At 60.6% G+C, this 11,167-nt stretch overlaps 2 protein-coding genes and 1 non-coding gene across 4 annotated transcripts in view; all 3 read right to left on the bottom strand.

Annotated features, from left to right (window-relative positions):
* Positions 1-954: 954 nt before the first annotated feature.
* On the bottom strand, positions 955-1,027 carry TRNAR-CCG. Its single transcript has one exon. It is a non-coding gene; the product is annotated as a tRNA-Arg (tRNA).
* A 711-nt stretch (positions 1,028-1,738) lies between these two features.
* LOC105517618 (putative caspase-16) lies at positions 1,739-7,417 on the bottom strand. Its single transcript, XM_011950207.1, has 10 exons — positions 7,342-7,417; positions 7,027-7,213; positions 6,843-6,931; positions 5,896-6,006; positions 5,590-5,757; positions 4,194-4,416; positions 3,762-3,878; positions 3,284-3,358; positions 2,662-2,765; positions 1,739-2,006 (listed from the first exon to the last, which is right to left on the bottom strand). The coding sequence occupies exons 6-10, from the start codon at positions 4,333-4,335 to the stop codon at positions 1,893-1,895; spliced, it is 552 nt and encodes a 183-aa protein (XP_011805597.1). The 5' UTR covers positions 4,336-4,416; positions 5,590-5,757; positions 5,896-6,006; positions 6,843-6,931; positions 7,027-7,213; positions 7,342-7,417; the 3' UTR covers positions 1,739-1,892.
* A 1,872-nt stretch (positions 7,418-9,289) lies between these two features.
* ZNF213 (zinc finger protein 213) overlaps positions 9,290-11,167 on the bottom strand; it is a 10,889-nt gene continuing 9,011 nt past the window's right edge. For both annotated transcript variants that reach the window (XM_011950212.1, XM_011950213.1), the window contains exon 6: positions 9,290-10,852. In XM_011950212.1, coding sequence (XP_011805602.1) covers positions 10,194-10,852 — 659 coding nt within the window. In that variant the 3' untranslated portion in view covers positions 9,290-10,193. The remainder of the gene's footprint in view (positions 10,853-11,167) is intronic.

Consider the following 11,167-nt stretch of genomic DNA (forward strand, 5'->3'; position numbering starts at 1 on the left):
CTCGATCTCCTGACCTCGTGATCCGCCCGTCTGGGCCTCCCAAAGTGCTGGGATTACAGGCTTGAGCCACCGCGTCCGGCCGAGACGGAGTTTTATCTTGTGAGTCAGGCTGGTCTCGAACTCCTGACGTCATGATCTGCGCGTTGGTCTCCCAAAGAGCTGGGATTAGAGGCGTTGAGCCACCGCGCCCGGTTCATCACCGGTATTTATGATTGTTTTCTTTTTCACTTTGCTACCCCATGATCAGTTGATAGAGGATGCAAAGTTTTTCATTACAATAATCAATTAAACTACGCATGTAGCCGGGTGCGGGCTCACGCCTGTAATCCCAGCACTTTGGGAGACAGAGGCAGGCGGATCACCTGAGGAGTTCGAGACCAGCCTGGCCAACATGGAGAAACCCCCCCCCCCCCAACTAAAAACACAAAAATTAGCCGGGCGTGATGGTGCATGCCTGTGATTCCAGCTATTCGGAAGGCTGAGGCAGGAGAATCGCTTGAACCTGGGAGGCGAAAGTTTCAGTGAGCGGAGATCACGCCATTGCACTCCAGCCTGGGCAACCAGGGCGAAACTCCATCTCCAAAACAAAACAAAACAAAAAACTACACATGTCCTTTGACCCCATGGGGCAACTCCTCACCGCAAGCAATCCCAGCCCCGCGTCTGTCACGGTTTCCATCACTTCAGCTTTAATTTGTGAAGTCAATCCCCTACCAGCTACCAGGACTCGCGTTCTCTGGCTTCAAGCTCCGCAGTCCCCCAAGGCCCTGCCGGAGCTATCTTGGGTCGCCCTCTCTGCTATTCTGGCCCTAGCTCCTTTGTTGCGCGACTGCAGGAGCAGGTCGAGGTCCGAGTGTTCCTTGGGTGGTACGGGGCGACTGACCGGCTCACTCAGTTCGAGGGTACTTGTCGCACACGGTGCAGTCCCAGGAGAAGAAAAGGTTAACCTAGCAACGACCACGAAGGGACTCGAACCCTCAATCTTCTGATCCGGAATCAGACGCCTTATCCATTAGGCCACGCGGCCCTGCGGCCACAACCGCCCCAGCTTTTCTCATAAAGCGTTCTAGAGCCTATGCTGTGGCTTTAACGCGCATGCTTAGAGCGAGGGGAGGCCCGTCCTTCCGGGCCTCGCGGTGGGCGAGACTCCGAGCTCGGCCACCGCGCCCGGCCGCTGAGGCTGCTGGGCGGAAACTGCCGCCATGGGCCCAGAGCTGTGAGTTCGAGCCCTGGCGAGCCCGCCCGACCCCACCCTCCCAGCAGCAGGCCCCTCCGAGACGCCATTTGGGAGCTCTTTCCTCCATGTGCCTCCCGCCGCTTTGGGTCAGGGGCTGCAAGCTGCTTCCCCAGCCCCTGTGCTTGCTCCATCACCGGTGAACCTGCAAAGGTGTGTTTCAAAGGCTTTTGGCCCCAGACTTTATTCTGGCCGCCTGGAAAGCGGAGGCCGTGTCTCCTGCGTTTCTATGGCCCAGCGCGGGGTGGAGGTGGGGCGCGCATGCACAGGGACATGGCTGGGAGAGGGAGATGCGTCCTCTTCCTGGGACCCCTCTCCCCTTGGATGCTCCCATAACCGAACTGCCAACCCAGCCCAGCCCAGTCCAGCCCATGTTGGGTTCCTGAGTCCCGGAACCTGGGCACAGGCCCCAGCTCAGTTCCCATGGACGCTATTGCGTTCATATGCAGTGCCAGGCGCTTTACACACATTATCTCACTTATTTCACACGTCTTCGAGAACACGCACTGTTCGCAGCAGATATTTATTGCACGGCTACCCCCACCCTGCCACGCCTCGCTCTCGGATGAGGAAACCGGGGGTTGGGGGGTGGATGGAGGCAAGAATGGCGCTGGAGTCCTGCCACCGTCTCAGCAGCCCCCGGGTGGCCGCGGCGCCCTCAGGGCTGGAGGCAGAGCCGGTGCCGGAGCGAGCTGCGGATCTCCAGGCAGGCTTTGCGGAGTTCATCGCAGTCGGGGCCCAGCACGTCCTGGTCACACACCCGCCTGTTGACCTGAGGACCACACCCAGCCTGTGCCTGGGGCTACAGCCCTCCGGGGCTCAGCCTGCCCCAAGGGAGAGCTCCTGGCCTGGTGCATTGCAAGGCCTAAAATTTCAAGGGCTGCCTGGACATCTCTGAGGCTCACAGAGCTCCAGAGGACTAACAGTGAATTCCTCTGCTCTGGCCGGACATGTCCCCCCCCAGCACGACAGGCTCCCACCCCGTAGGTCCCCTCTCAGCAGACCAGCTGCACCGCACCTGGTCCGCACCCTAATGGACTTCAGCCCCCTGACAGGCGTTGGAAATACTCAAACCAACCAACCACATCTGCCTGTGAGAACCAGGGGGCATCTCACTCTCTTGTCACTACAAAGCCAGCTTCCCCCTGGCCCTGCAGGTTCACCCTGCTCTGAGCACAAGCCCAGGTGGCCCCGCATGGCATGCAGCGTCCTCCTCCCCACTCGACTGCAGTAGGTGTGACTAAGAACTGCTGTGGATGGCATCTGTGCAGCGTCGGGCATCCTGTGTTTGGTTATCTTGTAGTATCGAGGGCAGAGGATCCCTCCTTCGCCAATGGAGTTCATAGGAGGTGATCAGAATACCAGGGCTAGGGAGAAGGGCAAACCCAGCTCCTTGCCCCTTGTCACCCCGGAACCCCCCAACACACCTCAGTCAGCAGCTCCAGAAGGTCTCTCCCGGGGTTGGCTCTGAGGACCTCCACCAGTGTCTGGATAAAGTCTGAGCCCTTGTCATCGCGATAGGCCACATAGCCTAGGTCAGGGGACCAGGGCCCCAACCCTCTGCCTTCCAATTCCAGGGGTCCTACTGTTGGTGGAAGGTGGGGTACAAGCAGGCAGGACCCAGGAATCAGGCAAGAGAACAGGACAGGGAGCAGGGACTTCTTGCATCTGGAACAAGTTGTTGCTAGATATTTGCAGAGGTGAGCCTATGGAGAGATTCACTACTGAACACACATTTACTATGCACCTACTATGTCCCAGACACTGACCAGGGCCTCGGGGCAGGCAGAGCTCCCCCGCGTCGTGGAAGTCACAGCCTCGAGGAAACCTGCACACACAGTGGTTGGCACAGCGGCACCTCACAGCACTCACCATCACTGCTGTTACTACACATCATAACCCATGTAGGGAACGTGGCTGGACCACAGCTGGGCTGGCATCTCTGTGCCACAACCCTAAGCCCACGCTGCCCCGAAGGCTACTCTAGATCGTAGGCCAGGAAGTTGGGCCCTGTGTAACCACGGGCTTCCCGATGACCCATCTCCTTACCCTCGGCGGCTGAGTAGACCGTCAGGATGTCTGCTTGGTCAGACCTCCCTGGAGGGACGCCCCTGCAGGAGCTGCCTGCAAGAGGAATCAATTCCAGTGATCAACATTGTGGAACTCCATCAGCTCCAGGAGCTCCCAATCTGTGGCTTAAGGGCAGCCCAGGGAGGTGGAAAGAGCTCAGGGCAGGAAAGACAAACGGAAGTTCAAAGCTCGGCCCAGCCGCTTACCAGCTGTGACCTCAGAAAAGCTATTTGAGCTTGCCGACTCCAGGGTTCTTTTCAGGCTCCAACAGGGGAAGAAGTTCCCATTTCCCAAAGGCCCTTGCAGTTAGGGAAGACTTTTTTCTTCCCATTGTCTTGGCAAACAGAGGATGCAGGCGGCAGCCATACCCCAGCTTAGAGCCCTGGAGACGCTCTCTGGACGGTCCCCACCACCAGCCCTTCCCAAACCCAGGCCCTGGAAGGAAGGCAGAACCCACCTTGGGCCTCAGCATAGATCTGCAGGACATCTGCATGGGAGGGAACAGATGGAGGTGCCCGCAGCCAGCTCCAGTACCAGGGGAGAGCTGTGGGCCCCGCACCAGCATCCCTGTTTCCTGAAGAGGGTGGGGAGAGGCAGACAGTCTCACTCTGGGGATACCTGGGGGTGCTCAGGGGTCTCGTGTGAACGTGGGGTCAAGGTGAGAACCCAACTCCAGAGCTCCAGGGCAGGCTTGCCAGACTGGAGACATTCAGAGCTCTGAATGACAAGTGTTGAGAGTTAAGGGTTCAAGGTCGTGGACTTGACCTCCAGGAGAGGACAGGAGGGGGGCAGGGAAGGGCGGCTATTCAGGCTCCCTGGAGGAGGTAAACAGTGAGTCCTTGGGACAAAGTCTGGCCGAGAAGTGAGGGCAGGAGGCTGGGCCACTCACCCCCACGGCAGGCCTGTAGCAGGAAGACCTTGGGGCGGCCCCACAGCACCCGGCAGCGGCTCAGCTCCTGCATCAGTGCCTCGGGCTGTACCTCTTGCCCGTCAGCCCCCAGCAGCTGACCCCGTGGTCCCCCATGGGCCATCAGGGCCACAAGGACACAGCTCACAGGGCCCCTGCAGGTGTCCAGTTGCTTCTGGAACTGGGCCAGCTCCTCCTGGAAAGCCTGGGTGGGAACAATGTTGAGGCCTGGGCCAAAGCCACCACCTCCCCAGCCCCTGGCTGCCCTCTGCCAGGCTGAGAAGGTTTCCCAGACCCTACCCACCTGGCCTCCCACCACCTGCCGCTCACAGACCCAGGGGGAGGAAGCCCTCTTTTTTTTTTTTTTTGAGATGGAGTCTTGCTCTGTCACCCAGGCTGGAGTGCAGTGGTGCCATCTCGGCTCACTGCTATATCCGCCTCCTGGGTTCACACGATTCTCCTGCCTCAGCCTCCTGAGTAGCTGGGACTACAGGTGCATGCCACCACACCTGTCTAATGTTTTGTATTTTCAGTAGAGATGAGGTTTCACCGTGTTAGCCAGAATGCTCTCGATCTTCTGATGTCATGATCTGCTTGCCTCGGTCTCCCAAAGTGCTGGGATTACAGGCGTGAGCCACTGCGCCTGGCCTGTTTTTGTTTTTTGAGACAGAGTCTTGCTGTGTCACCCAGGCTGTAGTGTAGTGGCATAATCTCAGCTCACTGCAACCTCTGCCTCCTGGGTTCAAGCCATTCTCCTGCATCAGCCTCCCAAGTAGCTGGGATTACAGGCGTGCAGCACCATGCCCTACTAATTTTGTCTTTATAGTAGAGACAAGGTTTCACCGTGGTGGTCAGGCTGGTCTCAAACTCCTAACCTCAAGTGATCCACCCGCCTTGGCCTCCCAAAGTGCTGCGATTCCAGGCGTGAGCCACTGCGCCCGGCCAGCAGCCCTTTTCTAACTCTCTCCTGCAAGGCCTTGGCATGGCCTCTTTAGAGGTGACAGAGACCCAGCTTCCTGGAGCCAGTTCTCCTCCTGCCCTGGTGGGGAAGCTGCACCGAGAAGTTGAGAGGTGTGAGGAGAGCGGAGTGGGCTGCTGGGAGCCAAGAGGGAAACCAAGACTTGGAGCCAAAGCTTTAAGCTGGGGAGGGGGTGGGGGGGCAGAGAACCAGCCAATGAGGGAGGCCTTGGAGACCCTGGAGACCAGGCTTCTAGAGGCAGGGAAGTGACAGGCCCGACGCAGGCCGCAGGGAGGACAGAGGCTAGACGTGTGGTGCACTTCCTGCCAGTGATGGAGAGAGGCCCAGGAGAGAGGCCCCAGGTTCCTAGGGAGGGGTCTTCCTTCAGAGCAGCAGCGTCAGTTCTCGGTTTCCCCTCACCTGGGCTGTAGGGTCCGTTCTCACGGTGGTCTCAAAGCCCAGGGCCCGGCATAGGCCCCCCGGCACCTCCACGTCATGCTGGGCCCCAGGCCGGCCTTGGATCACAGCCAGGAGGAGGGCAGCCCTGGTCTTGGACAGGTCATACTGTGTGTTGGGACCGGGGGCCAGCTGCAGAGAGGGTTAAGACGCATCTAAAGTGGCCTGAGAGGACTCCAGCTCCTGGCCTCCCCGGCCTGGGTCTCCCTAAGCTTCTGTCCCACTGGAAACTGTGGCCATGTGATTGGACCCCTGCCCTGTCCCCCTCACCTCAGGCCTCCAGGGCTCCACGCCTCCCAGGCACAGCGCCCCCCGCAAGGAGCTCCGAAGGACAGGGCAGCAGGTGCCGCCTGTGGACTCTTCAGTCACCTTGCGGAAGAGCTGAGGATGGGGCCGAGAAAAGACTCAGCCAGGCTTGTGGCTTCTATAGCCTCTCTAGGGTCACCTGCTAGAATGCAGAGAGGAGGAGGCCGGCAAAGGACAGACAGGCAGGATGGCCTCAAGCAAGACCCAGGCTCCAGTTCAGGCTCAAGGTTATGGACTTACCTCGGCGTGGATGGTCTCGAACGGACACTGGCCACACCATTAACCCCTGCCCCAGGATCAGTGCGCATAGAGGTGGGGATGTTCCCTAGAGTAGGGCAGGGCCTGTTGGGAAGGCTCACGGGGTGGGCACTACCCTGCTGGGCGATCTGTGGAGGACGGCTGGGGCCCCCTCACCTCCAGGGCTGCCCAGGGGCCACCCAACTGCATAGTGAGACCTTCAGCCCTGGATACCAGACTTGAATCATTCCCAGTCCCAGCCTCCAGGGTCCTGTGATCTAACAGGGCGGATAATCACTGCCTGGTGTGGAAAGGGGCAGTCTGAAGTGCACGCATGGATGCAAGGAAGGGCATCGCTGGCAGCCTGTAGAGGACTGTGCAGGGCTCCTGGGACAACAGGAGGGCGTGGCAGGCAGAGGGAACCGCTTGGGCCAGGGCATGGAGTTGGGAGGGATCTGGAGTGTCGGGGGATCCTGAGTGAGTTGTCGGGGGTCCCGAGTTGGGGGTGAGGGGCTGATACCACTTCTATAGACAATAAAGGTTTGTAGAATGAATCGGAGGGAGGATACACGTGAATGAATCTAACTGTAACTGACTCAGGGGGGCACAGCAGAACTAGCAGAGACAGCAGAACCAGCCCCACTTCCCTGGGCCTCCCCCTCCAGCGTCCCCACCTCCGTCAGCAGCTGCACCAGGGACCAGTGAGGAGAGCGGCCACAGAGCTCTCTCAGGCCAGCAAGGAAGGCTCCGGACTCCAGGGCAGCTGAGTGGAGAAGCAGTGCGTTGGCCTGGACTGAGGCCCGAGGCTCTGCTCCTGGGTCCCTGCCCAGCCCCTGGATCCCGAGCCAGCTCACTCACACCCAGGGCCACTCGAGAGCAGCAGGAAGACTTTGGGGCAGCCCCGCAGGGCCCTGCAGCCACTTAGCTCCCGGACCAACTGCTGTGGCTTCCTCAGCTGCCCTCTGGGGGCCACTAAGGCACACCCCACAGGGCACCTGTGGGCATCCAGCCGCTCCCGGAACCCAGCCAGCTTCTCGAGGAAGCCCTAGGGGCCAAAGTGAGACCGGCTTGAGTCCGGGGAGGTTTGGGGTGGGGAGGAGAATCTGGGTCAGGGGAGAGTGGGGAAGGGCTCGGTGCTGGGCCTGAGGGTGGAGGTAAGAGGCAGAGGCTCACCTGGACCGGGACCTGCCTCCTCTCCCAGCTGTCAAAGCCCAGGGCCTGGAACACGTCCTCCAGGGCAGTGACTGCAGCGGCCACCACCCCAGGGCTGATGAGCATCAGGGCTGCCTTTGGACCCCGGACGTCGTACTTCCCCTGGGGAGGTAAGGCCAGAACTAGGCTGGGCTGGGCTGGGGCTCAGCTGGGAGGCAGGAGCAGCTGGGCCAGGTGGTGCCGCCTGCTACCTTTCTCCCCAGGCTGTCTCGAGTGTCTGCCATCTGCGTGGCCACCCGCAGGGTCCCAGCCACCAGAAAGGCCATAGGGCCAGGCGGGGCTTCCTCCAAGCACCAAGCACGAAGCTCGCCTCCTGGCCCTGGGCTTTCAGTGCCCTGGGTCCTAACCCTTGCCCTCTCCCCTAATGACTGCTATCAGCTCTGCTTATGAGCTGAGCTGGACTTTGCCCCTTCCCTGGAACCCTGGGTCCTGGCCCCGCTCTCCCAGCTCAGGCTACATTCTCTGGCTTCTGCCAGTGACTTCTTTGCTGGCACTGATGTGCCCCTACCTGAGCCAGGAACTTGTGCTCAATCCTATTCTTAGCTCCTGGCCTACGTGCTTATCTGATCTCGTTACACCTGAGTGTCTCCCTTTGGAGCCAGCCACCACCACCAAGAAGTCCTTGTACCTTTCTGGCCACCCACCACACGCATGCACACAACACCAGGCCCCCAGAGGTAAAAATCACCAACTGGAATCAGTCCTGTCCACAGCGAGACCTCCCTTGCTTCTTACGGCAAACCATGGCAGCCACCACAGGATGATGTGTGCATGGGAGGTTGGCTGAGAAAGGCCTGGGGGCAGAGAGGGCTGGCACATGCACACCTGTTACCAAGGGACCAGAGCGTCTACTGGCCCCTGCCTCCCCTCAGCCAGGGGCCCTGAGGCCACCAGCAGCTGAAAGAGATGGAACCAGCACGGGTGGAAGGAGGGGTCGTGCCTGGGTTATCACTAGTTCTGACCACACACCCGCCAGCTCGTGGTGGGCCCCGGCCTGGGGCTCCTGGTAGGGAGAAGTTGGATGTCAGGGGCTGGTGGGAAGGGCAGGCCCACTGTCAGTCCCTCCTCTAAGGGACTCAGTCTGGGGCAGCCTTGAGTTGCGGATCCCCAACGCGCAGCAAGAGGGTCCCACCACTGACCAAGCAGCGTCTCTGGGCCCTTCTTCCTTTCACAGTTGTGAGAGAGGAGTGCCCTGGTGAAGACCCTGAGTCCTGCTCAGCTCCCTGTTCTGCTAGGGCACAGATGGTGCCCCCAGAGCAGGGCAGGCACTGGCTGACACATGGGAACAAGAGTCCCAGGGGACACGGCTGCCCGTTGGGGCCCAGCCAAACTGGATGCCAAGGATGTGGCTCCCCTTGGTGACAGTGCAGCAGAATGTGCCACCAGGACACAAGGCCAGGACAAGGGGTTTATATTCCAGGTTTCCCCACACTCCAGACACCAAAAGAACAGAACACCCTGGAGGGAAGTTTTCACGTTTATTAATACTCTTCTGTTGCCCTTTGGAGGCCCGTGGGGCCGAGTCCTTGCAGGGCCTCTGGTCTGTCCCTGTTCATGGAAGGCAGTGCTCAGGAGGCAGCAGCAAAGTGCCCATGAAGTGGGGCACCAGTGCTGGTGGAGCTGGACGTTAGTGACGATGGAACCCGGCACCAGTGCCGATGGAGAGGGGCGCCAGTGCCGATGGAGTTGGACGTAGTGATGATGGAGCGAGGTGTTAGTGCCAATAGAGCTGGACGTTAGTGACAATGGATTGGGGCGACAGTGCCGATGGAGTGGGGCATTAGTGCTGATGGAGTGGGGCGCCGAGTGGGGCGTTAGTGCCGATGGAGCGGGGCGCCAGTGCCGATGGAGCGGGGGATGGAATAGGCGCCAGTGCCAATGGAGCGGGTGCCAGTGTCGATGGAGTGGGGCATTAATGCGGATGGAGTGGGGCGCCAGTGCCGATGGAGTGGGCACCAGTGTCGATGGAGCGGGACATTAATGCCGATGGAGTGGGGTACCAGTGCCGATGGCGTGGGATGCTAGTGCTGATAGAATGCTAGTGCTAAGTATGGTGCAGCCGCACCTCTGGAGGAGCAGACGGCAGCCAGGCACCCTGTTCTTGGTCTCCAGGGTTGGCCTCCTGTCGCTGGAGCCACCATTATCCTCACCAGACTGGTGGGCAAGTGGCTCTCAGAGCCTCATGCTAGGGCAAGTAGACCGAGGGCAAAGGCAGGCCGAGTCCGTGTGGCCAGGACAGGCCAGAGTGGTCATGGCTTGGAAACGGGAGTGGGTGGGGACCAGAAAGCCCCTGCGCCCTAAGACCCGTGGTCCCACAGGTGTGGGCTGACTGTCCCTCCCAAAGGCCAGCAACCCCCTGGGGGCCAATGCCCAGTTCTCCATGCCCACTGAAAGGCACAGGTTGGCAGGGCAGAGGCCTGACTCATGGACCCACCCCAGAGGGTGGGGACCAAAGAGCCACACAGTCAAATGAGGCTCGGGGGCTTCTGGAAAGGGACCTAGACCTGAGTCCTCGCCACCCTGCTGCCCTGTCAGGAATGTGTTGGGCTCCAGAAACTAGAGGGGAAGAGAAACGCTAGGCGCAGAGGGGGAAAGACGACAAGATCAGGGGACGGGAGGGGGGCTTCCGTTCCCTTTGAGTGCTGGGCGAGTCCTCAGAGCCGAGCAGGGCAGGCGAGCTCCGAGTGTGGGGTACCCTGGGGTCCCTCGGATAGCCCAGGAGGTGGCCACAAATAGAAGGAGAGTCCCAGTGGTGAATGAAGTAGGATGTGCCGTGGCTGGGCCTCCCCCAAGTTTCAGGCCGAGCTGGCTGCTCACCCCACGGGCTGGGCCATCTTGGCGTGCAGGCTCTGATGCGCGATGAGGTGCGCGCGCTGCTTGAAGCTCTTATCGCACTCTCCGCAGCCGAAGGGGCGCTCACCGGTGTGCACGCGCCGATGGTCCAGCAGGTAGGAGCGCAGCGAGAAGCTCTTGCCGCAGTCGCTGCAGCCGAAAGGCTTCTCGCCCGTGTGGATGCGCTGGTGGTCAGCCAGGTAGGCGCTGCGGCTGAAGCTCTTGCCGCACTCGGAACAGGAGAAGGGCTTCTCGCCCGTGTGCACGCCTTGGTGGCGCACCAGGTCCGAGGAGCTGCGGAAGCTCTTGTCGCACTCGGGGCACTTGTGCGGCTTCTCGCCCGTGTGCGTGCGCTGGTGCCGCGCCAGGTCCGAGCCCCAGCGGAAGCGCTTTCCACACTGCCCGCAGCTGTGTGGCTTCTCGGCTGCCAGGTCCCGGAACTGGCGCCGGCGAGTGGGTGGCCGCCCCCGTCGCGCACCCATCACTGGGCCCAGGGCCGCCCTCGGCCGGTTCTCACTCTCCCAGGCCTCAGCCTCCTCCGGGCTCCAGGATACAGTCACGTCGCTGCCTGTATGGCCCGGCAGCACCGGCACCACCTCCTCCAGCCGGGACTTCTCATTTTGGCCTTTGAGCCCCAAACCTGCAAGGGGAAGGAGGCGACTTCTTCAGTCCCACACGTTCTGGGACCAGAGCTGAGGTGAGGAAGAAACAAGGCTAGGGAAAGCTTCCTGGCCTCCAGGTTCAGAAAGCCCTGCGCTCACACTGCCGAATCCTCAGTTTCCTTATCTATAAAATGGGGATGATTGGCCGGGCGCAGTGGCTCAAGCCTGTAATCCCAACATTTTGGGGGGCTGAGGTGGGCGAATAACCTGAGGTTAGAAGTTCCAGACCAGCCTGGCCAATATGGAGAAACCCCGTCCCTACTAAAAATACAAAAATTAGCAGGGCGTGGTAG

Source organism: Colobus angolensis, unplaced genomic scaffold (assembly GCF_000951035.1).
Source record: "Colobus angolensis palliatus isolate OR3802 unplaced genomic scaffold, Cang.pa_1.0 Scaffold303, whole genome shotgun sequence".
NCBI lineage: Eukaryota > Metazoa > Chordata > Mammalia > Primates > Cercopithecidae > Colobus > Colobus angolensis.

Bases quoted from the DNA above. Each gene is read 5' to 3' on its own strand.
- LOC105517618 (XM_011950207.1), bottom strand. From the start codon at position 4,335: ATGGCCCATGGGGGACCACGGGGTCAGCTGCTGGGGGCTGACGGGCAA. The intron at 3,879-4,193 runs GTGAGTGGCCCA...CACCCTCTTCAG, and splicing joins GCTACAGGCCTGCCGTGGGG to GAAACAGGGATGCTGGTGCG. The intron at 2,007-2,661 runs GTGTGTTGGGGG...TGTGGTCCTCAG, and splicing joins TTCTGGAGCTGCTGACTGAG to GTCAACAGGCGGGTGTGTGA.